The sequence below is a fragment of the Asterias amurensis genome, chromosome 17, assembly GCF_032118995.1.
Source record: "Asterias amurensis chromosome 17, ASM3211899v1".
Classification (NCBI taxonomy): domain Eukaryota; kingdom Metazoa; phylum Echinodermata; class Asteroidea; order Forcipulatida; family Asteriidae; genus Asterias; species Asterias amurensis.
The window spans coordinates 1,069,649-1,095,733 of record NC_092664.1 but is presented as its reverse complement, the minus strand read 5'-3'; the positions used below and the strand labels follow the sequence as shown (position 1 = coordinate 1,095,733).

Genomic DNA, 26,085 nt, shown 5'->3' with positions numbered 1-26,085 from the left:
GGGCGAACCCCATCCGAAGGACGAAGCATCATGGTTAAGTGTCTTGCTTAAAGGCACTGGGCACCATCGGTAATTGTCAAAAACCAGTATCCTCACTTGGTGTATCTCAACAAATGCACACAAAATAATAAACCTGTATAAATTGAAATCGATTGGTCGCCAAAGTTGCAAAGTAATAATGGAAGAAAAAACACTCTTATCACACGAAGTTGTGTGCTTTCAGATGCTTCATTTCCAAATCAAATTCATGGAAAATTACTTCTTTCTCGAAAACTACGTTACTTCAGAGGGAGCCGTTTCTCACAATGTTTAATACTATCAACAGCTCTTCATTGCTTGTTACCAAGTGAGTTTTTATATTAACAATTATTTTGAGTTATTACCAATAGTGTCTAGTGCTTTTAACGTCATGTGTCCTTGGTATCGATATCGTGTTTCATCGACTAGAAAAAAGTTAAAATTTGAGTAAACAATAATCCTGAAAAGCAATATCCACTGCTGAAGGAGCAGTAGGGAGGAGCTCTAAGGTTGACATTTGATATCCACTGCTGAAGGAGCAGTAGGGAGGAGCTCTAAGGTTGACATCACTGCTGAAGGAGCAGTAGGGAGGAGCTCTAAGGTTGACATCACTGCTGAAGGAGCAGTAGGGAGGAGCTCTAAGGTTGACATCACTGCTGAAGGAGCAGTAGGGAGGAGCTCTAAGGTTGACATCACTGCTGAAGGAGCAGTAGGGAGGAGCTCTAAGGTTGACATCACTGCTGAAGGAGCAGTAGGGAGGAGCTCTAAGGTTGACATCACTGCTGAAGGAGCAGTAGGGAGGAGCTCTAAGGTTGACATCACTGCTGAAGGAGCAGTAGGGAGGAGCTCTAAGGTTGACATCACTGCTGAAGGAGCAGTAGGGAGGAGCTCTAAGGTTGACATCACTGCTGAAGGAGCAGTAGGGAGGAGCTCTAAGGTTGACATCACTGCTGAAGGAGCAGTAGGGAGGAGCTCTAAGGTTGACATCACTGCTGAAGGAGCAGTAGGGAGGAGCTCTAAGGTTGACATCACTGCTGAAGGAGCAGTAGGGAGGAGCTCTAAGGTTGACATTTGGTCATCACATTGTACTTGAATACTAACCTAGTTTGCATTCCTCTTCATGCACAGGAAACCTGAGCAGGGCTCTTGCAAACACTGGGTTCCCTGTAGGTCTGTAGTTCTTGAGGTAGCGTAAGTGAGGCAGCGGCCTGCACAAAATAAACAGCAATTCTTCTATTCATTTCAAAGTTTTGAAATATTTTCATACCTCTGGAAGCTGGCCGAAGTTGAACTTCTTGAAAATAAACAAACTTTGAATTTCAAAAGCGCAACATCTAACTCCATTACAAAGTTCAAACATACTTATTTAGGTCAGTTTGGTGATGGGCTCATCAAGAAAAGCACACAAGGGTCACAAATGATGTACAGAATAAAATTGTTTCAAAGTAATAGATTTACTCTGTGATCTTACATTAATCAGATTGTGGCTTATTTTATTGACTTGTGAAACAAGGACTTTTTAATAGTATAAGGCAATTCAATGACTTGTTTTTGGTATATTGTTGTACCACCGACCATTGTTTCTCTGTCCTTGTGGTCTCTTGTCTTTGTACGTCTTTTTCAGTGTGAGCCTGTCAATAGGTTAGGGTACAAAAGCCAAGGCTTCACCAAATACCAGTCAAATCTTCAGACTTGTTAATAGTGTTAACTACTGTTTATAAATGTCACTGTTAATAGACCGTATTTAATATGACTTGTTAATAATGTTGGCTAACATTTGTAACAGTCACTGTTAATATACCATATTAAATATCACTTGTTAATAATATAACTACTGTTTGTTAACTACTGCGTTTTGCGTGCTTCATTGATGTACATACGATTTGCCCTACAAGATGGCAACTTTCATAGCAACAAAGGGGTTATTCAAAACGGTCTATGTTATGAAGCACCAATGATGTGTTATATCGAGTGAGGGCAGTATCTAAATAAATGTTAATTGAATTGAATTGAATTAAATTGAATTGAATTGAATACCTGTTCCATTCTTGATTCTTCTTATAGATAGAATCAATAGGTAGAAGTTGTTGTCTGCCGTTGGTTGCTTTATGTACCCTCATAGCTGCTGCATTAGTCTTTGTTATCAGACAATCCATATCAGATACCATATGCCAGGATAACACATGAGCTATTGTATCATCTTCTACTTTCGCTAACTGACCAACCTAATAAGCAAAATCATCAAATCAATAAATACATCTTTCATCCATTTAAGGCACTGGACATAATTGGTAACCACTCAAAATAATTTTTAGCAAAACAAATTATTTCTTATTCAAATACTTAACGACTTCAGGCCTGCAGCCTTTTATTATTCATCTGAAAGCGCACAAATTTGTGCAACAAGGTGTTTTTTCTTTCATTGTTCTCTTGCAACTTCGATGACAAATTGCGCACAAATTTTCACAGATTTGTTATTTAATGCATATATACCAAAGGTATCCAGTGCCTTTAAGCAGTTTGAATCAATTCAAATTTAATATGCAAACAACTCGTCTTCTCAGATTTAAATCTTTAGTACTAGTAAAAAAAAACATTAAAAAAACTAATGTTTGATCTGAAAGCTTGCTCAGCACAATGTGCAAGTGGAAATTATCTTTCCAATTAATTCTGTCTGCAATGCTTTCAATGATATCAAACTCTGTCTGAATAAAATGACATGTGGAAATTGTCTGCACATGTTGGAAAGTACAGAGCATTCAGCCAGGAGTAGAGGGCCATGCAAGCCAGCTTGGTTGATGTGGCTGCATTCTTTTAGGGAACTAAAGATAGTTTTGGGAAGTCTTAAGTCATGTTCCCATTGGACTGTTTTGGGGGTTCAAGTCCCGCAACTTTTCAGTACAATGAGGGATGCATAGTAAACTTTTCAGTACAATGAGGGATGCATAGTAAACTGACCTCCCTGTCAATTTACCGAGACCGTGATTTAAAAATAAACAGACCGAAAGAGGTCGTTTGAAGACTTCCGCGCAGCCATGGTAAATTAACAGGATTGCTAAAAGTACAATAGGAACTGCTCCGCGCTGTAAACCTACCGCGACCACGCTGTAAAACGCTATGCAAATGTCACAGAATATAAGTCCAGGTGGGAAGCCACAGTAGAATAACACTAAAGCAAGAAACGGTAATTTTCCACGTCACAGCGGAAGAACAAGTCCAATGGGAACACAGTGAGTGAGATTTGAAACTAACCCGTCCAAGTACATCTGGGTCATTTAATCCTAGGTAGGGGTTTAAACCACATTGTCTTCTTGGTTTCAGCAGCAGGGTTTCATTATCTCTCTCTAACTGCTCAATGTAGCTCTGAATATTGCTCACCTACATCATTCAAACAAAGAAAACTCATAATGAAGAGGCAATATAATTTGAATACTGAGTTAGCAGGAAACTCTATTAATTGGCTTGTGTCCTGTTAGGGATTTGTGTGAACATTGTACATTCATACATGTACATGCTTATTAACATTTGGCAAATTAAAATACAAAAGTGGGTGAGAGACAATTTTCTTGCACATCTTAGAAATTGGCACTGGCGCCAAGATTAGGAAAAGTGAACATCAACCTCAAAGACCAAGTAGAGGAATGGTCATTATTAAAACAATGTTTCAATGTTTCAACGGACTGAGATCAGGTTCATACCAGAACCAATCCTCCAGATTGATCAATACCAGTCAAACTTCATACTGAAACAGCCTCCATTTTATATAGTTCATTTCATTTATTTCATTGATTTATTCTTGTTGTCAAGCCAACAATTCTCAGGAAAGCAAACTTTGTCCATAGACTAGCCAAGAACCCATGGAGAAAAGACAGGGAAGGAACTTTCAGTTGTAGATGGGGGAGGAAAACCCCAGAGAATAGCATTCCTGGGAAAACCCATGCAGCCCGGAAAAGACTGAAAACCCAATCCACATAAATGTACATGTAGGTAAGATACTACTACCCCCAAAACGCCTAAAATAAATACTTGCACAAAATAGTTAATGGCCTGACGTTTCGACCCTAGCAGAGTCTTTCTCGAAGGCTAAATGACAACACAACAAACATGAACAGGTAACTAAGTGAAACATAAGCAGTGAAGTGGAAATACATGAATGGGGTTAGAAAGCATACAGAAAAAAGCAGGGGGTAAACAATGAATAGGGGGACAAAAAGGGGGGGGGTTGAAGGGAAGGGACTGGCTTGACCACAAGCAAGAAGATGGAAACACAAAGGACAACATCAAGGGTGGTGAGGTTGGGTAAAAAGTAATTTATTAGTGAATGAGGCTCAGGCCAAAAGGCTATGGGGAAAAGAGGAGACGGCAAAACAAAAGGTTTATTAGTCGTTTCCTTCTTGGATGTTCAGACCATGGGGTTGAATAGTCTGGAGGCGTCTAATCCAGAGTTTCTCCCTACTCAAACGAACAGTCTCTCTGTGGTTGCCTAGTGCCTCTATGCCCTGTAAGATCATGTCAGAAATGGAGTGATTGGGAAGATTGAAGTGATGACCTACAGGTGTATCTAGCTTTTGGGTCTTGACTGTAGATCTGTGGCCGTAGAAACGCCTCTTGAGTGTAGTTCTTGTTTCACCTATATATTGAACACCACAGACTCTGCAAGATATGAGATAAATGAGATTAGTGGTGGTGCAGGTGACATGACCCCTTGTCTTATGGGTGGTATCGCCGGTGTTACTGGTGAAGGAGTCCGATTCCCTGATGTGTTGTCTACAGACGATGCATTTGGAGATGTTGGAACACCTAAAAGTTCCCTGTGGTAGAGGGGGATTAACATCATCATTAATGGGAGGGACTTCTGCTTGGACAATGAGATCCCTGAGACTTGGTGGGCGTCTGTAGGCAACTATGGGTTCTTCCTGAACAGCACGTTGAAGTCAATCTGATGTGTGAAGAATATGATGGTTAGAACTGGTTATTTTACGAATGGGAGGAAGTGAGGGGTGGAAAGTGACAACAAAAGGAACTTTCCCCGTAGGACTCTGTTGTTTCTTGGGTCCTTTAGAAAGTACTGACTCCCTAGAACGAGCCTTGACTTTCTGGATAGCTCAATGGACTGCTAGAGAGCTATGACCCCTGGAAACAAGGTGTTTCTTAAGTTCCTGTGAGTGGTGGATAAAATCAGAATCATTAGAACAGATTCGACGGAGTCTGAGGGCCTGACTGTAGGCTATGCTGGTTTTGTAGTGTCGGGGGTGACAGCAAGTGGAATGTAGGTATTGGTGTTTATCTGTGGGTTTAACGAAGAGATCTGTGGTTAAGCCTTCATCCGTCTTGAGAACCTTGACATCCAGAAAGTGTGTATCCTTGGTTGAGTATTCGCTCGTGAATTTGATGGTCCTGTGGAAGGAATTTATGTGATTAATGAAAGCTTTGAGGCTTGCTTCATCGCTTGTCCAGATGAAAAAGATGTCATCGATAAAGCGCCACCAGACCCAGGGACGGCAAGGGGCTGATGCCAACATGCGCTGTTCAAGATGGCTCATGAAAAGGCACACCATTGATGGTGCCATACGTGTGCCCATTGCAGTGCCCTGTACCTGTAGGAAATTCTTACCCATGAAAGAAAAGTCGCTTTTTGTTAGAACATGTTGCATGAGGGATACAATGTCTGAAATGGGCGGTGATGTGTGACCACTCTTAGCCAGAGCTGAAGAGCAGGCAGCAATCCTTTCATCTTGGGGAATGTTGGTGTATAGAGAGGTTACATCAAAAGTACCGATGATGGCAGTGTTAGGGACCTGCTTCTGAATACCTGCGATTTTGCGGAGAAAATCTGGAGTGTCATGAATGTATGATGGAATCTGCGGCATTAACGGCTTGAGAAAACTGTCAACAAAAAGAGAAATGTTCTCAGTGGGGGAACCATTGCCAGATATGATGGGTCTTCCTGGGTTGTCTGGTTTATGTATCTTTGGAAGGAGGAAAAACCTGGCTGTTCTACAGTCGACCGGGGAGAGAAACTTGTGAGCTTTCTTGGAGAGGTTGTCACGGTCATGCATTTCGTCCAGTGTTTGTTGAATCTCCTTTGAGAAGGTGCCTGTTGGATCAGTGTCAAGTGGTTTATAATTAGTTTGGTTGTTCAGTTGTCTCATGACTTCATCGATGTATTGCTGGCGGCCCATGACAACAACAGCAGAGCCCTTGTCGGCTGGCTTGATGATGATGTCTTTCCGTGTTCGTAGAGTCTTAAGAGCCTCACGCTCTTCTCTAGGGAGGTTGTCATGAGTCCTGTGAGTAGAATGATCATTCGAGTTAATTTGTGAACTAACAACCTGCATGTAAGTTTCAAGGGAAGGAACACAGTTCTTAGGTGGTACCCATTTACTCTTACAGTAAAATGGCTCAGGATCCATGGGTGGTGAGTCGAGGAAGAATTCACAGAGTCGAATTCTACGGTAGTAGTCAGTCAAATAAATACTTGTTAGCATAAAAACTGACTTGGTATTACTAGCATAAGAGAGCTCTGCAGTAACATACAGTAGTTTTTAAGAAAGAGGTAATTTCTAATGAGGGGAGGGGAGGGTTACTTACTGTGTTAATTTGATTCATAAGGGACCCCATCTTCCTGAGCTCAGATTTGATTTGGTTCTCATTTTGCATCACTTCTTCCACAGAATCTAAAGACAAGGGAAATTTGAAAAGTGAAGTTGTTCAATGTAAATTGTAGTAAAAAGATATATACCGATGTCTCCATTGATAGTTTTTTCCTCTGTGGTTAACCAGCATGGTTCAAAGGTACAATAAGAAGTCAGGATACATGTAGGTGCATCTTAGAAGACAATGTAAGCTTGCCTTGTGTAGCTCTAACTCTATTGTGTGCACTGATTAAGAAACTGGGGTGCGTTACATTTCCACAAACTCATTGCAAGTATTTGCGCAAAACTTTTTGCTTATTGAAACGATTGGTTGCGCACTTTGTGATATCAACATGGCTGCCCTCTGTTATCAAGATGGAAACACCGTATTGTAGGTATATTTTAGTTCTCTTTTGTACATCATTACATCAACTAATTGATTTGTTATTTCAACTTGAACTGACTCACACTATAATTATGTTCGTCACAACAAGATAACATCGTCTACTTTTGGTGTTGTTTTCCGCCATTTTAAAACCACCCACCAACAACACAACTTGTTCCACTTATTGGAAAACGTTGGCATCGTTTGCGAAAGTGGAATGCACAACTGCTCAAAGTACATAGTATTGGTCTTTACAGGGATTTGCAAACAGGATCCTGAAATCCTGTAGGCAGCCTGTATTCAACCATGCAGTGTGACCAAAGTTGAAGCCTGTGGCATATTAGAATAAGTGTAGTCAGGTTATTTGAATGCAGGAGGCTAGTGGGTTTGAAGGTTCCTGAAAACACATCCGATTTTTGTTTCTTAATTCTTAAAAGCAGAAGTTCCTAGAAACACAGATCTTACGTCTCAATGTGTTTATACCCTGTCCCCCACCACACACAACACAAAGGCAGAGCTTACAAAGATGACAGTAAGGTCGTATCGGAATTGGTGTCTATGGCTACGGCTGTTGCTAAGGGTGTTGCTAAGGACATCATATACTTCAACACATGATTACGCAGAAATCTAGCCTTAGCCCTTGCTGTAGCCGCCAATTTGGACACGGCCTAACATTAAAAAATACAAAATTAAAAACGTCAAATGTTCATCCCCCAAGAACATATTGAAACGCATCAGACTTACATTTCATTTCTTCAACAAGTTTATCCGTCGTCTGAAAGAATCCTTGAAACGCGTTAATGGTTTGTAATAATGTATCTCTCTCTTTGGTTAACTGTGCCATACGATATTGCTTCTTTGCATCTGAGAATAAAACAAAACAACAATATTTTATGACTTAAATATTCAACTTTTTAAAGCCATTTTAAGATATCAGATATTTTACTTCATCATAATCATAATTTCGCTATACTTTCTTACAATACAACTGGAGGTAACAATTTCTTTTTATGTTTAACAATATATAGCAAAAGGTGATGTTTAGGAAAACTGGACAGAAAACAAACATCAACTTATTAATACAAGAGTTGGTAGACATTTCTTACTTATGAATCAAAATGTTTTGAATACATTTCATTGTAGATAATGCATTATTGTAACACTGCCACCACAATTACAACATAACATTTACTAAGTGTACACTTGCACCTAATGGCTTTACTTAAAGGGTTTGATACCTTCTGTAGATCAAGTTTTTGTACATAACATGAGAAAAAAGGGTGCCAATCACAGCACACTGTTTTAAGGAGAGTAAATGGGTCACTCCACCGAGGTGGGAAACACTTAGTGACAGTTACCTGATATGACATTTGCATGATTTGAGACCTGCCCCATTTCTGCTGTATTTGATCACTGACCATCACAACAACATCTTTGCAAGGTACAATTTGTTCCTTGTAATTAGTGCACGAAGTGAATTTGAGTGTTGAAAATAAACTTCTGGATGTAACATGGACACGGTGTCAGCGTTACATCCAAATCATACATTTTTTATAATGAATTCCATTAAATGCACTAAAACAATTTATACTCCATCTAACAAAGGAGAATGTTCCATGAAATAATTGAGTCAAATAAATGATTTCTTTCATAATATGGACAAATATTGCACAAAAATCACACTGTGTCTCAACTTGTTGGAATGACCCAAATACCTTCTAATGCTTAAATAGTTTGTCTCCCGAGACAAACATTTTTTACATTGTTTTATACTCATTTCTCAAAAATTGCAGCACCTCAGCAAGTAATATTCTAAGGGAAGCTTTTTACCATCATTATCTTCAAGTTTAATGTAAATATGTGGACATTGTGTTTTGTGGCAAACAAAAAGTAGCCAAACCTTTAAAAGCAAATTCCATTGTCTAATTGTACTTTCCTAGCCAAGATACAGTGTACCAACAACATGAGATAATATACCTACCATTATAGAAGAGGAATGGTTGAGTGTATGCCTCCACGTCATGTTGCTTCAACTGTGGACTGTCAACTTCAACCTTCATCGAATATTCTCCACCATCTTTACCAGGGGTACTTTCCTGTAACACTAAACTCTGTAGCCAAAATAAATGCGTACCTCATTATGCTGCTTAAGGCAAGATGTATGCAGATTTTACCCATGTTGGCATTGGACATATTTTGGGTAAACTAACTGAGCAAATGGGTAACTTCACCATTTGAAGTCTTTTGCAAAGGATCTATTCTAATGGAACTTGACTTGATGTTAATGTACTTTAAAGCCTTTAAGCACTGATCCCATCGATGGGTCGTTTGTTCTCAACTTGTGAGATTTGTTGCATTTTGTTGAATTGTGGAAGACTTTACCTGTACTGTGACCACTCCTTTGTTCATATTAAAAGCAGCTGTTGACTTGTTACCAACCAGCATTGGTATTTCACTATCATTCTCTCCACATAATGTCACAGTCACCTTGCCTGAGATATTTGTTCCTGTTGCATTACCATACTTGTCCTGTACAAACCAGAAATCAATAATAGTTAATCCTAGTTAGTTTCTGCACAATGTAAACGTCCATGTAAAGCAAAGAGACGGAGACTCAAGGCGAATCTCTTTACAGTTGATTTGATTTCTGTCAAGTATAAAACCAGGCTACAGGCCTATGATGTAATAGTCAAGCCTGATACTTTCTGGACGCAACGAAAGTGATCGCTTCGTTCCCCTTGGTCATTGCCTTGGTGCCCTTGAAATGCTCCAGTAGAAATTTACAATTTCCTCATAGGGTGCCCTTTACCAAGGACAAAATGCCCTCTTTTTTGTAAGTGCCCCTGCTCTTAAAAAAAAAACATACAGTCATTTTCATTGATCAACTACCTACTCTATTTCAAAAATCAAAAGTAAAAAGGGTTAACTGTTCAAAAAACATACTAAATATATTAACATTAATTTTGAAATATGGTAATAATGACTTCTTGCTGATACATCACATCAGAGTTCCTCATTTGTCAAGCGCTGTCAATTAACATACATCTAGAAGACTTGGATAAGTTGCTAAATAGTTCCATGACATAAAACATTGTTAACTCATTATTTGTAAGTTACCTTAAGTTGAAGCTTAAGTGTTTTGACAAGTGATCTACTGTGAGACTTGTGTGTGTTGGACACGGTTAACATTGCTTGCCTTGTGTCAGGGGCAAGTTTGAATGGAACCTCCGGATGAATGGTGTAGCACATCTACAAATGAAAACAAATAAATAATAATAATAACTAGTTTTGTTGTCAAAAAATGGCAGGTTTAGTTGGGGATCTAAGGTTATCTCGTAAACCACAGGTTTTATAGCTTCATTATATCAGCAGTTTAACTTTTAGCAGGTACAGGTAATATTAATCTTAAATGAGTTTGGGGATTTCCTGAACAATGGTAATTCCAAGTGCTACTTTAACCGTATAAATGCGCTTTACATAAGTGCCCTGGTCATTGGGCCAATAACATTTAAACACAGTGTTTACCCATTTTTATATTGCAATAACATTCCTTTAATCTTAATCAGGTTCATGGGGAGCTGCCTTTTTCTTTTAAGACTTATTTAAATTATTGTTAAATTATGAAATTGCTGTTTGAGTGATTTAATTTAGTTAAATTATGAAATTGCTGTTTGAGCGATTTAATTTAGTTTGAAGTTACACACAAATATAACTCAGACACTGGAGTTGGGAGTAGAAAAAGGCTTGAATTGATGTGTTGTGATACTGCTCCTCAGAACAATATCATTACATACGATTCACTCCATCCAAAGACTCACGGAAGACGATTTGTTGTTTACTTCTTCTGTACACAGTCTATTTATTTCTACATAAGGTTTTTCATAAAGTAGTGCACCCTAAGGTGCCCAAGATAAGAGTAACTCATTTGCTTTCCCCATCCCTCTTATATTTCCCTTCAACTCCATAAGGAGTGGTCATTCCTGGAATGAGGCAAGAAGCACATCCTTGAGTCCAGGTAGGTCACTGACCACTGACCTCCACACCCACCTCAGTATTCTAGGAATACCCACTACTACCACAATGACCTTCTCACCACCAGGCTCTGGGTGAAAGTTTGGTCATGACTAATAATGATATCACATGGTGACTGCTGGGCACCTGTGAGGGCAGAGATGGTTCTTGTAATAGACAACATAACAACAGGATATGGCAGCATGGAAAGCCATCCCATTATATATAACTTACCACTTTGCTAACAATAACATTGGCATCAGAGGTTCCTACATGTATTTGGAAGATCAAATTATGCTGCCCGGCCACTTCTGGAACGGTTCTATTCCTGTACAATACAAATATCAACAATAAATACTTGTTAATGCATGTTTGCACTTTTTGGCAACATTCAGGGCACCAAGACAATGTGGGGAATTTTCTAAGGGCATAGAAAAAATCATAAAAACATGCTGCAAAGGACGTTAACACAACTTGAAAACCCCAACAACATAAAAAAAAACAAAAAAAAAAAAACGCTTTCAACATTATTACCCCTGGAGATAATCAATTATAGCTAAGTGTCTTGCTTAGGGACACAAGTGCATACACGCTCATCAGTGCCTTTTTATAAAGCAATATATGGCAATATTATTTTCATGCACGCTGGTGTACACCTACATGATGATAATGCCTACAAGTTTGATGTTTGATGTTCACCGCTGTTCCCAAAACAACTGTGATTTGAACACAGCAAGATGTGCTGAGCTAATTGAGATTTGAAGTCTGGGTCTAGAATCAGATAGGCACTTAACACAGGCATGCAACTCTTTAGCTGATATTTAACGCAGAAAATTACAAGCTTATATGCCAGACTAAAGCTAGCCACATTGTGTGCCCTTACAGTGACTGGTTCCTGCTGCATCCCCTAATACAAAAAGCAATAAAAACACTACAGAGCCAGGTTCTTCTTCTTCTTCCTATACGAGTACAAGCCTCACGTGTGAGTAATATTGTACTATGAAGTGCAAAAGTAAGCAGGCCGCGGGAACATGTCGGTAAAAAAGCTCACAGAAATACGTGAAATAAGGTGTATTTATACAGATGCAGGTAGGCTGCTAGTGCAAGTAAAAGAAAAACTGCGGCTTAACGGAGCTGTAGGCTGGACAACCGGCTCCGGAACTGGTCCAGTGATGGAGCTGTCACAACGGTGTCTGGTAGGTGGTTCCACAGACAGATGGCGCTTGGTATGAATGAGTGTTGGTATAAAAGTATCCTGCAGTGGTGTTGGAGGAAGCCTGATCTTGATGGAATGAAGTAAGGTGGTCCACATGGTATGGCCACAAGCCCATTTACAATCCTATACACCATAATTGCTTTGTTTTGAGCCCGTCTCTCACAAAGAGTTTGCCATTTGAGGTCTTCTAGCATCTTGGTGATGCTGTGCCGTTGATGGAAGTTGGCCTTGACAAAACGAGCAACACATCTTTGTACCATGTCCACTTGGTCAGATAAGTCGGTTTGGTGGGGGTCCCAGACTGTAGAGGCATACTCGAGCGTTGGACGGACATAGGTCTTGTAAGCCTGCTCTTTGACTGTGGCTGGGCATCTTCTGAGGTTCCTTTGGAGAAAGCCTCTGGTGCTGTTAGCCTTCTTACAGAGGTTATTAATGTGTGGCTTCCAGCTCAGTTTGCTCTGTATGGTGACGCCTAGATAATTTGCTTCATCTACAGCCTTGATCGTGGTGCCATGGATGGAGTACTTGGCATTGATGATGTTTCTTTTGTTGGTGATTCGGAGGACCTTACACTTGTTAGTTTGTTTGTTTTATTTACTTCCATTTGTACAACAAAAAAATACAACAATGATGATTTCAAGTAAATAAATACTGTTATAAATTTAAATTAAGTACAAATGGGAAGGAAATCAATCTGGAATTGTGGAATACTAGTATCAGAAAGGCTCAATGGTGGAAAAGGTACAGCAACAATTGCCATGAAAAGTAACATTTTTGAAGGGCATGGCGGCCATAACTAGGGACATCAATTGCAATTACTCACTTTGCTGTTATGAATATCAGGGCTGTACTTCATTACCCATGAAGTTTGTATAAGTAAAACTCACATAGTCTTGGATTCACAGTTTGTTCAAAAGATGAAATCATTACAGTCACAAATACATCTCACAATAATTGTGTCAGTTTCAAATTACAAATAGTAAGAAACATTTCAGATAAAGTTATCTGCTCCAAAAATGTATTCATCAATTTTGAAGTGAAACAATTGATTGAAATCTGACTACTCCTAACCTGAAATAGAAATGTCCAGGTTTATCCTCTTCCAATCTAGTATCTGGAACATAAGACACAGCTTGGAGGGATGCTTTACTGCTATCAGCGGAAGAGCCAACTTTCCATATTCTCATCAGCACATTTTTAGGAGAGAGTTTTGTGAATATGCTGCCATTTTCAGCTCGCACGCTGACATCAAAATCTAAAACCAATTAAAACAAAGACAGAATCAGATTTATAGAATCAGAATTATCAGTATTAAATCTACACAAGAACAAACAGACAACTCAACCCTGGTTCATACTTACTGCTAATGCAACGCTGATTTTGAAAGCACAAATTCCAAACGAATAATTTGCATTAGTTAAAATGTGCTCAACTCTTGCGAAACATTTGCTGTGAAAACAGCTCTGTGACATCAACATGCGCTTCCCATTCGCTGTTTCATTTACTTGAATGATTCTTAGTCAAAATGAAAGATGTTTAAAGAGATAAACAATCAATATTGGATCTGTTTCAGTTCTACCAGTTCTACCCTACACTGACCCATGGTACATACAAACAGTCAGTGCTTCTTGGGTGTCGAGGGAAAACCCCACAATGCAACTTGGCTTGAATTCTAAACCTACATGTATGATGACCGTTACTGATTGATTGATGGATCATCAAAGTCCCACAGTAACATCGCAGACTGCATCCTATATTTACAGATGGGTAACAATTGATACCAGTCAAATACTTAATTAACTGAGTTTTATCTAAATCTGAGATGAAATACATGGGATCTGATTATACCAAAATATAGGCAAGCTGCCATTAGCTAAAACTTAATTTGTTTCAGCATTACATGTGTATGTTTTAAGATGACCATGGCAGTTTGGAGGTCCTGAACGATGCAACATTTTTACTTTAAACATTTTTATGTACCATTTTCCGTTTGTGGGACATCTATTGAAAAACTAGTAAGCTGGAGACTAACTATTACGGTTGTTTAAACCAATCATACCTGGAAAGGTTCCACCAGCAGGCAACAAGAAATTGTTAGGATTTTGAAAATCTACTTCCACGCTGGTTATCTTGTTAGGATCAGGCTGAACATAAATATCAGCAGCTAAGACCAGCGTACTGCGGCCCAGTGTTGCCTTTATTGTCAGTTTGTGATGTCCAGTTTGGGCTACTACAAGAGGCTTCCCAAATGTTGCACGTCCTTCTTTGTCTGCTTTAGACTGGAGATGAACATGGCTTAGCTGCAAGTTAGTGGATGGGATGAGAGTCAGGCGCACATTGGAGTCTGATGTTGGGTTGCCAGATTCATCACATAGTTGTACCGTTAAGTTCTTGTCTATCTTGGCATTACTGTAGACTAATATAGGCTAGAAGTAAAAGTAGACAACAATTATCAACCATCAAATTGATAGTAAATATACTGAATTAAAAAAAAAAAATTCATCAAACAAAACAACTTGACAGAACATTTGGTGTGGAATACAAGGGAATATCAGAAAAACTAATGCATTCCAATAAGCCATTGCGAGTTAGATTTGAACATTGTCTGGTACAATGACTTGCTTGGTCACAATGTACTGCTTACATTTGAATTCCTCAGACTATAGAGACAGTTGCTATGTCACATGATTCGGGGCAAGCTTTTGTATAGCAACCTCCAGATGAGCAAACCCTGGTACCATTCATTCAGAATTGTGATGAGTGTTCACTGTCTCTTACGTAACTATGCAAAAGCTTGCCCCGAATCATGTGACATAGCAACTGTCTCTTTAGTCTGAGGAATTCACATTTCCATGGTAACTCGTGATCTAGCAAGTCATTGTACCAGACAATTATTCAACTCTAACACGCAAACAGCTTATTGACAGACTGCCCAAGTCTAACTGGCATTCCAAATATTGACACCTGTCATGCCTGTTTTTGTTTCCTTCACTCAATCTCTCATTCATTCACAAGATTCCCCTGTAAATTATCCAAAGTTTAAATCAGTCTTAGAATTGCAGTCAACATTCATAATTCCAAGAGGAAGCGCTAGAAAAACAAAATGTGCATAAACTTGTAAATAACTAATATACATGTATTCATGACTGAAAGTCAAATTCTCACTGGTCTACTCTACATCACATGCAAATTGCTATCTTTGCTGTATTCACGCATACATGTATGGGAAAAAACGCATGACAAGTTAACTGTAGCCCGGGCAACAGTCTATTTGTCATGCGCTTTACGATCATGGAACTGTTTCCCGGTGTTGTATAAGCACACGGGAACATCGCTCTAGCGACATCCAACACATGAACAAACTAATCCTGATGCATTTTATTTCACATTCGTCATTCCCTTGCTCCAAATATTGTTTTGGTAGCTGCATACATGTAGGTATGAAGTAGAGTAAAACAAATATAACGTGGTTTATTTCGAGTGAACAGTCGATTATGAGCTCCCCTCTAAATTGGAAGCTTCGCCTAAGGAACTAGTTTGTCAACTTCCAATACCTCGAGAGCTAATATCGATTGTTCACCCAAACCATGTTATATTTGTATGTTGCTATATGAACTACTCATTCCAGCCTACAGCTCTAAACTATCAAGAACAGTAATGGACTAAGTTTAATTGTTTATTTAGACTGCTTTGGGTCTTGTATACCCTCAGTCCCCTAGGCCCCACATCCTCACTATTCCCTGTGCTTGCAACACTACTGACACAGTTCAGTGAGCACACACCCCCAGACACTACCCCAAGCCTCCAGAGCAGGATCCAGTTTCACCACGCATCACCGAGCTCAGTTTCCCGCCTCTATTTCCCGCCTTCGTGCATCACCAAGCTAGTCTGCCTCCACAGTACTTAAGCAGCATGCAGCTACAGAGTCCAGCTTTCTCCAGAAGACGATCAGAGCATACTGACCGAAACGTCAAGTTGAAACCAACAGGTTTTTTTTTTCAGAACCACCCCAACTCATTAGATATAGTCATTACATCGTGTTACCGCAAACCTTTACATATTGTATTTACACCATGCAATGTTTCAAATTCTACTTAGTTGGACTACAAACCTCATTCAATGCTGGATCAACGAATGTGAGTTGAGTTGGGAGTCCTGCCATCATCTGTAGTTTGATATAATCAGTGAAGTCATGGTACTTAATGCAGAGTTCTCTCTGTCCAAGGTTACCTCCTTCAAAGCGTATTTGCCTCAGAGCAAAGCCAGTATTTGGTAGAATCACCTTCTGAAGCTGTTTGGTCTTTAAACCTTCCCCAGTTACCTCAAGATGGCTCAGGGCACCATGAGGTACCTGCAATCATAACAATAAGAACAACATAACAATAAGAAAAATAGGTTCTTAGATAGCAATTTATCACACCCTATAGGGCAGGATCAAGGCACTCAGAATTTTGTCCTGCAAGGTATGTGGAGATAAGCTTTGAAGTATGAGACATGATCCTTTAAAGCACCGTGGTTTTACAAGGTGCTGTTGCTCAATAGTCAAACCAGGAACACCGGGGCGAACCCCTTCTCTTTTTGATAAGTGCACTGGGTTCTTTTATGTGTGTTACACAACACACAGGACGAACAGCTTTACGTCTCATCAGAAGGACAAAGTATCATGGTTAAGTGTCTTGCTTAAGGACACATATGTCATGTCTGGGACTCAGCTGATTAGAAAACAAGAACTTGAATCTGGTGCTCTTAATCGCTGGGCCATGACACGCCACACAGTTCATGCAGCTAAGGGACCATGGACAAATTAAGAAAGCGGCTGCCCCGCACGCAGAATCGTTCCAGAACATAGTCGTTCCAAAATTGTCATGGGACCGTCCCATGGCGGATTAAGCGCTCCAGTGATTTTTAAGTTCCCTTATTATCAACCTCTATTGTTGGTGCCTTTTGTTGTTCAGATTACATGGACAAGGCAGCTGGTAAGTAAGCCACCAAGGGGTGAAGTATTAGTGTTTGTGGTTTAGCTCAGGTATACACAAGACAATGGGTAGGAGATATGTCCATGTATCAGGGATGCCAGTGGCTCTTTCCTTCAGAGCCTGAAAATCCTGCATTTGAAATAGTCTTGTCTCAAGGCGTGAATGATTGGTACTGCATGTGTAGTATGTTAGTTGATCGCCGAGGCCCTAGGTCAAGACTAGTTCATACCTGCCATCTTGAAAGTGGTTGAGTTGATGAGTTGACAGTGAGTTATCGGCAGATATTATTTTATACATTTTCTCTGGCCAGATGAATTACGGAGCGCCGAAAATTTGTTTTCAATAAAATATATTTCTCCGGCCAAATAAAATACGGAGCGCTGGAAATCTTTTTCTAAACTTATATTTTTTCCGGCTAGATGAAAAACGGAACGCCGGAAATCTGTTTTCAATAAAATATTTGTTCTCCAGCCAAATGAAACACAGAGCGCCGAAAAAATCAGAGAAAATTTGAAAAAGACGGAATTCCGGCAATAGCCGGAAAACTGGCATCCCTGATGTATGTCCAACCCTCAAGTTTGGCAAAGCCAATATGGTGCTGTCATATAAAAAGTTGAACTGGTGACAATTCTGAAATTTGAAATCACCACTAACTTATTTTGTATCTACATGGATTTGTTGCATAAGGACCCCGGTTAACAGGGATTGTTACACTTACAAGATTCACCTGTATTTGTTATTTCACGCAGTGATCATAAAAAAAAATCAATCGTCAGCAGACAAGGCGCACCGAAAGATAAGACGCACCGATGTTTTCGGGGTCTAAAAAGTCAGATAAGACGCGTCTTATCCGCAGGAAAATACGGTACTGGGCCGGAGATATAATTATCATAATTTACATGACTTCCCTTTTGTTTTTTGTTTTTTTAACTGAAGTGACAGTAGACTTATTGCAGTGGAAACAACTTGGGTTCATCTACCAAGTAAGCCGATTATAACTACACAGTGGTTTTCAGCCAAAATCATTGTTCCTTTGCTACACAGCGAGTCTCCCTCAAGACTGGGTGGTTGGGGGAGAACGCGTTCCACTCGGTAGGTTTCTTTTGTTCGAGTTGCCACGTGAAGGAACACGTTGAGACGCAGGCGCTCCCGTGACATAATTTATCCATGTTCCCTAAGCTTGCTCAAGGTAATTCCACCTTAAATAAACACCAAAATTGCTTCATTGATTACTAGGGAATATTTTGTAAAAACAGAAATATCATTTATTAACTTGCATTCACGTTGTTTTGCAAAGGCTCAAAGCCAGTTCCGTCTTAAAAACCACTTCTGCTCCAATGATTTGATTTTTTTTTTTTTCTATAACAAGAATACATCTAGTAACAAGTCATTTTTATAACTGTATCTCGCCTGAAACCAAACCCCTTATCAATCAGAAGGCAGGAGAAGCAGACGAAAGAATTGGGCTTGCAAGTTTATTCTTCTTCTTCACGTTATTTTAATAACGTGATGAAGAAGAATTAGCACTAAAATGCTAATAATTGTCTCTAGTCATATGAATACTTACCTTTTTTATTCTATTTCCATTGATGTCAGTCACATTGACAATGATATCTGGCTCTAGCACCTCTCCAAGTCTAGCCTTCTTGGAGCCTTGACAAACACACTTGATCTGAGCAACCTCTCCTGGTTCAGGCCTGGATAAATAGACAACACCCAAAGACATGATTCATATTGGCATCAATACATCACAATCAAATCAAAGTGCTGTTTGTGAAGGCATTTCAAAGCGCTTCTTATTGTACCACAGGTGAGAGCTGTTTGAATGATGAGACTCATTGATGAGGGTTATCCAAACACTGGTATGAGATAGCACCTTGTGTGGGTTTACCAAGTAATGTGTTGCCAGACATACAGGTGCAAATCTCTTCTCTTACTGAAAGTGCACTCAGGTTCTTGAATGTTCCTATGCAAGTATCAGCAATAATTAGCCCTTTTACTAGTGTAAGTCAGATGAACTGCTCACTCTTGTGGTGCATACTGTTATTACATGTGTACTGTTCGGATATGTTGCTTTTTAGGACGATTTTATCTTTAAGTTTCTGCCCAAAATTAGCCTTTTCCATCAACAACCATTTTAATGATATTGTGGTTTGAGGATCGGTTGTTTTGAACATGTTTTGAACTTCGTTTGCAACAAAATCTTAGTGAAACAACTATCGATATCTGGCAACGCACATAGAGAAATAAGTCAATGAACTTTGCCTCGCAACACATGCTGTCGGCAAAAGTTGTCCATGTTATTAGACTTCCTCCAGGGGTGGATTTCACAAAGGTAGTCCAAACTTAGGACCAGTCCTATCTCTTAGCATTGCCTAGGACTAGTCCTAAGTTATGATTACCTTTGTGAAATCAACCCCTGGTCTGTGAATGGTACACAATCTGCAGGCCTACTGCACAATGTGCGGCAATTCTTTACTCCAACCGTGCACGTGTACTGCGTTGAAGTCTACACAACAAAATCATGAATATGGAATTATCAACAGCCAATCACAGCGTGTGGAATGTTGGTTAGACTGGACTTCAGACTGTGTGTGTGTAATGTATACCTGTGCTCTGCTGCATACAGAGGGCGACTGAACGTTGTGTGTAGGTGGTTCGTGCATCGTGTTTTTAATGATTGTATGTGTATTCTAAAATGATTTCAGATCCCGATCGCGGCCAAATTAAAACTAACAAATATCCAGTCTTGTCAAACTTACTATTTTAAAAGCTTTAGTGAAAGCTGTCTTTGGGATTTTGCCACTGTACCCTCATTTACACTGTACCCTCATTTATATGTAAAAAGGAACAAATATTTGACTCGCCTGAAGGGCTAGTGAGAAAGGGTTTTCCCTCGCCTGCCGTTATTTTCACTCGCCTTTGGCGATCGCTAATTTCGAACCCTGAACAGGCTACCAGTAGCTGTAGTCACTGCAAAAAATCTGCAAGGGTTCCAGAGAGAAGCACTGCCAGCCAAAAGAGAGATGGTGCTTCCAATCTCTCTCAGGACAAATAATATCATCATCTTATAAGCACAATCTTGACACATATGCACAGAGCACAAATGGATTGCAACCCACCTTCTCCAATTCAAAATTCAAGATTCAACATTCAACATCTAAACACTTTAAAAGTGTTGGTGAATGAGTCCATTATTGACCTAATTCACCTGACGTCATTATCAGAATAATTTTAAATGCGCCATTTTGGTGGTCACTGTCAATGTGTGATATTCAGAGAAGTGCCCATTTTAGGCGACTCGTAAGCAACCAATTTGACAACCAACATGGTGAGCGTTGGCATCAGTTGCTGCGTGTGACGCGCGTGCAACGGGTCAATAGTCTACTGTGTGTTGTTTTTCTCACCTAATAGTGAAGCCAAACTCCAATCCTGATCCATCTGATAGACTGACTTGTACGTATTTAGAGTCTGCAGCAGAGCTAGGCACTTTAATATCAGGTAGTATTCCTTGAAGAAGCTTCTCTTGACTAACACGAGGCATCCAGCTCACCTTGACTTTACTAGCAATGTCTGCTGTAATCGGTATCTGTCTGCCGCCCTCATCAAACAATACAAACACTGCAATTAATAAATAGCAGAGATTTAGTTTAGTTTAGTTTAGTTTAGTTTAGTACCTTTATTGCATAAACATCAAAATACATTGTGGTGCAAAAGGGAAACCCTGAACAGGCACGCAGGCCCACTAAATGGGGACCTTTCATCACACATTAGAATATAATAAACAGACAGAGACAACAAAAATGAAAAAAAAACAAGTGTCAAAACATGGAACTATATCTATAGTTAAAAGGTGACAAAATCACTTTAAAAAAGTTCCGCTGTAAAACAGAAATGACACATCCAAACAGTACCCTTCTCAGCACCCGCAACGCAAATCTCAACCACAATATAAAATTCCTTTGGTTTTATAGTGCGCTCTACGAAACCCATTACAAAAGCTTAATATCCCAAATGCCTGACGGGACATTCCAACCATAGCGATTCAATCAATTATTTCCCCTCCCATGTTATGCCTGTAACAATACACATTAACTATCCGCCATTTAAAGAAGTAATTTTCCCACATACTGATACAATTGTAGACCTTCCTTGCTTCGTTCAAGTGAACTCCCTGTAAACTTACCACGGCCGTGATCTTAAAACTAACAAGCCGAAATAGATAGTGGAAGACTTCCATGCAACCACGTTAACTTAACAGGGCAACTCTAACTAAAATGGGAACAGCTCCTCCCTGTAAACCTAGCGCGACCATGTTGTAAAACGCTATATGCGGAATATAAGTCCAGGTGGGAACGCACAATAGAATTACATCTAGACACGGTAGAAAAGTGCAGACAGCTTTAGTGTATACTCACATATGCCTTTAATGGGCTGACCAGCTTGCCATTTGACTTCTTCTTGATGTCTTAGTTTCTTTCGTGTGTTGTCTTCAGTATACCACATATCCATATAGCATGGGTTGGAGTTGGGAAACACCTGGATCACTTTCTCTACTGGTGCAATGTCATTGAAGTTCTGCACAGGTCAAAACTTGGATTTTAGTTTACCAGTTGCAATTTAATGAATTGCTGAAAGGATTCATTCAAACAGTCTGTTGTTCAAGTCTTGATTGAGGAGGATTGAAACTTTGCATGGTGGAAATATGATATAGACAGGTTTGCAGTGACACCATGTAATGACAACTCTGTTGAAACCACTCCAACTCATTTAGAACTACCGCAAACATGGTGTTACCGCAAACCTTTCCATAAAGTCTTATTTACTTGACAATAGCGAACAATTTGTGCATCTTGGTGGAACACGCAGCTTATTATGGCCAGGCAGTCCAGTGTTTCTAACTCAAGTTCTGATGTTTCAGTCTTAATCCTGACACCTTTGGCCTTAATGAGAGGCTATACTTTTGGTTATTACTCCAATATTAATCACAATAAATCTTACTTGGTAAGATGCATTGTAACTGTTAACAATGCATAACATTTTGAGAACAAATTCCCTTCGAAGGATGGTGGTTTCAGAGAAAGGGTTTAAAAATATGTTTAACCAGAGAAGTGTTTCATACAGAAACGTTTGCTTGTGTTTTACAATTGCAGAATATTTTTTCCTGCATGGAAATAACTGCTTCAGATGTTAGCAAAATGTTTGGATTCATTGACATGTGCTCCTTATTCAACTTAAAGGGATACGTTGCCTTGGATAGGGCGAGTTGGTCTAGAAAAAGGGTGTGAAACTGTTTGTTATAAAATCGATGTGGTTTTTAAAAGTATAATAAAATGATCCACAAAAATATGTCTTGAAATCGCATGGTTTTCCTTATTGGCCGACAGTGTTATATCGCAAAGTTTAAGGCAAACCATGCAATTTTGGGGCATATTTGTGTGGGTCATTATATTCTACTTTAAAAATCTTTCTAACCATATCGATTAAATATTGGTTTCAAAAGCTTTTTACAGACCAACTCAACCAATCTAAGGCAACTTGTCCCTTTAACATGTAATTTGTTTCTATGCAAGTCACCAGACACACAAATAGGCCACTTCAAAGTGTTTACCCCCTTTACAGTCCATACGGATGTAGGCTTGGGTATCATCAATGTAGGCTTGGGTATCATCAATCAGAAGCCTGGCTGGTAGAGAAGAAAGCACTACCTCCTTGACTTTACAAAGCAATCATGGTTAAGTGTTTTGCTTGAGGAGACAATTGTCACGGCCTGAACTTACCTTCACTCTACTGATCAAACACCAGAGTTAAGAATCGGTGCTCTTAACTGATAGGCCATGACACACCTCCAAACTGTGCATACTGCTGATCACATTTCAAAGGCTAATTCATTTCACTTGTACAATAGGATACACAAATATTAACATCTACATGTACATGTAGGTCATTAAACAACTTCCAGCATATTATAAGTCATGGGTTATTTATTAGTTGCCTAATTAAGAAGCATGGGTTCAGATGTGATATAACATTTTACGCAACAAGTTCCGGAATATGGTTTATGTAGATTCCTCCAGCAGTGTCTAATGCAATATTTCCATTCAATTCCTAAATAATATGGTCAGTTATTCCTTCCTACTTACCAGTAATGAAACTTTGGCAGTAATTTTTTGTCCTTTCTTCATATTCTTGAGGTAGATAACATTTCCAGTCAGTCTTGTTTTGCCTGAGAAGCTGCAGTCTCCACAGTATGTTGGTAATCCTGCTGTACCAAGGAACTAAACAAAAAGAAATAATATACATCATTTCAACAATGTGTACATACATATAAATGCCCTTTTAATTATAAAAAACGTCAACGTAAATTTTCAGTTCGTTTCACGATCTCATGCTCCCTTTCAGGAAGCGTCAAAAGGACAAGAAATTTCGGGGGGGGGGGGGCAAATCTATTAAAGATTGAGCATGATTCAAAAAGCAAAGCCTATTACGGCCTGCGGTCTGGGAATTGTTTGCATTTAAGATGCTCTGTGGTGCAATCGGCCAATAGGAGGCATAACAAATGGAGTAGAACAAAAAGCCTTTGAAATGTGATCAGCAGTAGAATCTTTTGGGTTAACAGCATCTTCCGGTGTGGACCTATGACACAAGATTTAGGAAAAATTGTGCTATCTAGATGCTCTGTGATGCAATAGGCCATAGGCCTAATGGCAAACGAAACAACAATTAGCCTTCATAATTTGAGCAGTAGAGTTTTTGCCCATTTGGATTTTGGGAGTACTTGCACTTTCATTTAAGATAAACTAGACAGCGAAGCTGCCATGGCGAGCTGCCGATCGCCAGATAGAACCAATGACTGACAGAAAAACCAATCATTTGATCAACTGATGGTCAAAGGGGCGGAGACATTGACAAGTATGAAGTAATGACCATTTAAGGTTTTCACTGTTTTAAGCTCATTCAACTGCAACCAGTGATAAACTCTTTGAGTTTCATCTTTTCATATTATCTACATGTAAGCAGCAATATTTGATTCACTAAGTTTTACATAATTGAAATACGGAGTAATGACCATTTAAAATTTCATTGTTTTAGCTCATTCAACTTGAATCTACATGCAAGAAGTAATAGTTGATTGAAGTTTCAAGTCAGAACATGGATGCAATAAGGAGTTATGACCATTCAAGCTTATTATTGTTTTAGCTCATTCAACTGGAACCAATGATGAGTTTACCTTATTTTTAAGTCAGTGCATTATTGCAATAAATCCAGTTGATTGTGTACGTACCACCTTCAGCAAACACTAAGACCGCTGCAAACACTATTACAGACTATAGTAATGTTTGTAAATTGTAACACGTGTAGGTGAACAATATCCAATACAAACCAAACTTTCATCGACTCCAAAGATATACTATTGTGTTTGTGGTGCGATCAATAATCAAAGGCAGGTATAACGTATCAGGTTATCATGGGTAATAACCGCAGATAACCTCACTGCACACCGGCTCCATTGGACCTGCAATTTTAGACTATTTTCATCCATTGATCTGCTCGAATACTGTGTTACCTGTTGATGTAAACAACCAAGATTCTCTGTGCTTAAAGATGCCGCCCAAAACTCTGCCTCGACAAAAAATACGCAACTGGGAACTTTGAGCTCCACGTCTGGGAAAAGCTGCCATGATAGCTCACACGAGGCTAGTAGTCAGCTCATTACCCATTCGACTACTGCGTCTGGTTCCCCGACTTCTTCCAAGGTGGTAAATACTCCGGCCACAGCAAGGTTGCAGTAGTGTGATCCCAATGGCAAAATTTGGGATGAACTTGCATTGTATTTATGACACTTGTACATACTATCTATGCAAAAAACCAACTCCATGTACTTTTCATGAATGTGAATATAGAGCCAGTCAGTAAATTCCTGGAATTTTGATGTATTTGTATAGAGGGATTTGTAGCTCCTTAAATTTCTACATTTTTCATAAATGTTTTTTTTGCATAAAATATTGAGTATACAGATTGGATCATTTGAGGTTATCTCGTTTGCTTCTTCATTGAAATTGTTCCGCATACGCCTGTTCATGTACTTGTGTTTCTCCAGGATTTAGGTGGTAGTTCATTCACTAGTTCATTCAAATTTTCTTGAGAAGTCTTAAAGTAATATAATAACTTGGTATAAGAGTTATTCATTGATTTTGAAGATTTAACTAAGGCTTTGAGAAGTTTTGAGGAGATAAACAAGACAAAATTGTTAATGGTCTGCCTGTATTTCCATATGGTGACTTTGACTTCCAAGGTCATTGCACTCTGGCAAAAAGAACCTAGAAATTATTGCATTTGTGCACAAATGCATACATGTGTAGCTCTTTTGTTAATAACATTTTCAAATTACTCGACTGAATTTGAAATTTTTAGAAATATCTAAAAACCAACAAAGTTTCAACATATTTGCGTCATTACTCCGAGAATTTACTTTAAGAACTTTAACCAAAACAAGAGCACTGTGCTACGAAACAGCTAAATTAATGGTACATAATTAATGGTACTTTGACTTCAATAATGGTTAATGATTTCTGGATTCTTACCTTGCAGTTGACATTGAGCTTTGGATGCATAGTAACATTGCCTGCTTTATCTCGAACCTCAATGTCTACCGTCAATGCTTGACCATTCTCTATTGTGATATCCTCATCAAATGTAGGTACATGTAGAGAACACGGCTGGCCTGTCATAAATAACAAATTATTTGAAAGAACATCGGTTAAAGGCCCAGGACACTATTGGTCATTAATCAAAATAATTGTCAGCAGCGTTGTAGCCACGGTGGGCGGTGATGGGCGGGCC

At 39.2% G+C, this 26,085-nt stretch overlaps 1 protein-coding gene and 1 pseudogene across 1 annotated transcript in view; both read right to left on the bottom strand.

The window, feature by feature from the left end:
* The window catches only part of LOC139949528 (structural maintenance of chromosomes flexible hinge domain-containing protein 1-like), an 88,275-nt gene that overhangs the window by 7,541 nt on the left and 54,649 nt on the right, over nucleotides 1–26,085 (bottom strand). The window contains exons 22-38 of the mRNA XM_071947905.1: nucleotides 25,827–25,966; nucleotides 23,385–23,519; nucleotides 21,660–21,819; nucleotides 20,649–20,862; nucleotides 18,809–18,938; nucleotides 16,377–16,616; nucleotides 14,325–14,691; nucleotides 13,337–13,520; nucleotides 11,284–11,377; nucleotides 10,156–10,287; nucleotides 9,421–9,567; nucleotides 9,020–9,149; nucleotides 7,783–7,902; nucleotides 6,610–6,695; nucleotides 3,271–3,396; nucleotides 2,056–2,243; nucleotides 1,120–1,226 (exon numbers count right to left, since the gene is read on the bottom strand). Of these exons, the coding sequence (XP_071804006.1) occupies nucleotides 1,120–1,226; nucleotides 2,056–2,243; nucleotides 3,271–3,396; nucleotides 6,610–6,695; nucleotides 7,783–7,902; nucleotides 9,020–9,149; nucleotides 9,421–9,567; nucleotides 10,156–10,287; nucleotides 11,284–11,377; nucleotides 13,337–13,520; nucleotides 14,325–14,691; nucleotides 16,377–16,616; nucleotides 18,809–18,938; nucleotides 20,649–20,862; nucleotides 21,660–21,819; nucleotides 23,385–23,519; nucleotides 25,827–25,966 (2,700 nt within the window). The remainder of the gene's footprint in view (nucleotides 1–1,119; nucleotides 1,227–2,055; nucleotides 2,244–3,270; nucleotides 3,397–6,609; nucleotides 6,696–7,782; nucleotides 7,903–9,019; nucleotides 9,150–9,420; nucleotides 9,568–10,155; nucleotides 10,288–11,283; nucleotides 11,378–13,336; nucleotides 13,521–14,324; nucleotides 14,692–16,376; nucleotides 16,617–18,808; nucleotides 18,939–20,648; nucleotides 20,863–21,659; nucleotides 21,820–23,384; nucleotides 23,520–25,826; nucleotides 25,967–26,085) is intronic.
* On the bottom strand, nucleotides 3,928–6,391 carry LOC139949529 (uncharacterized; annotated as a pseudogene).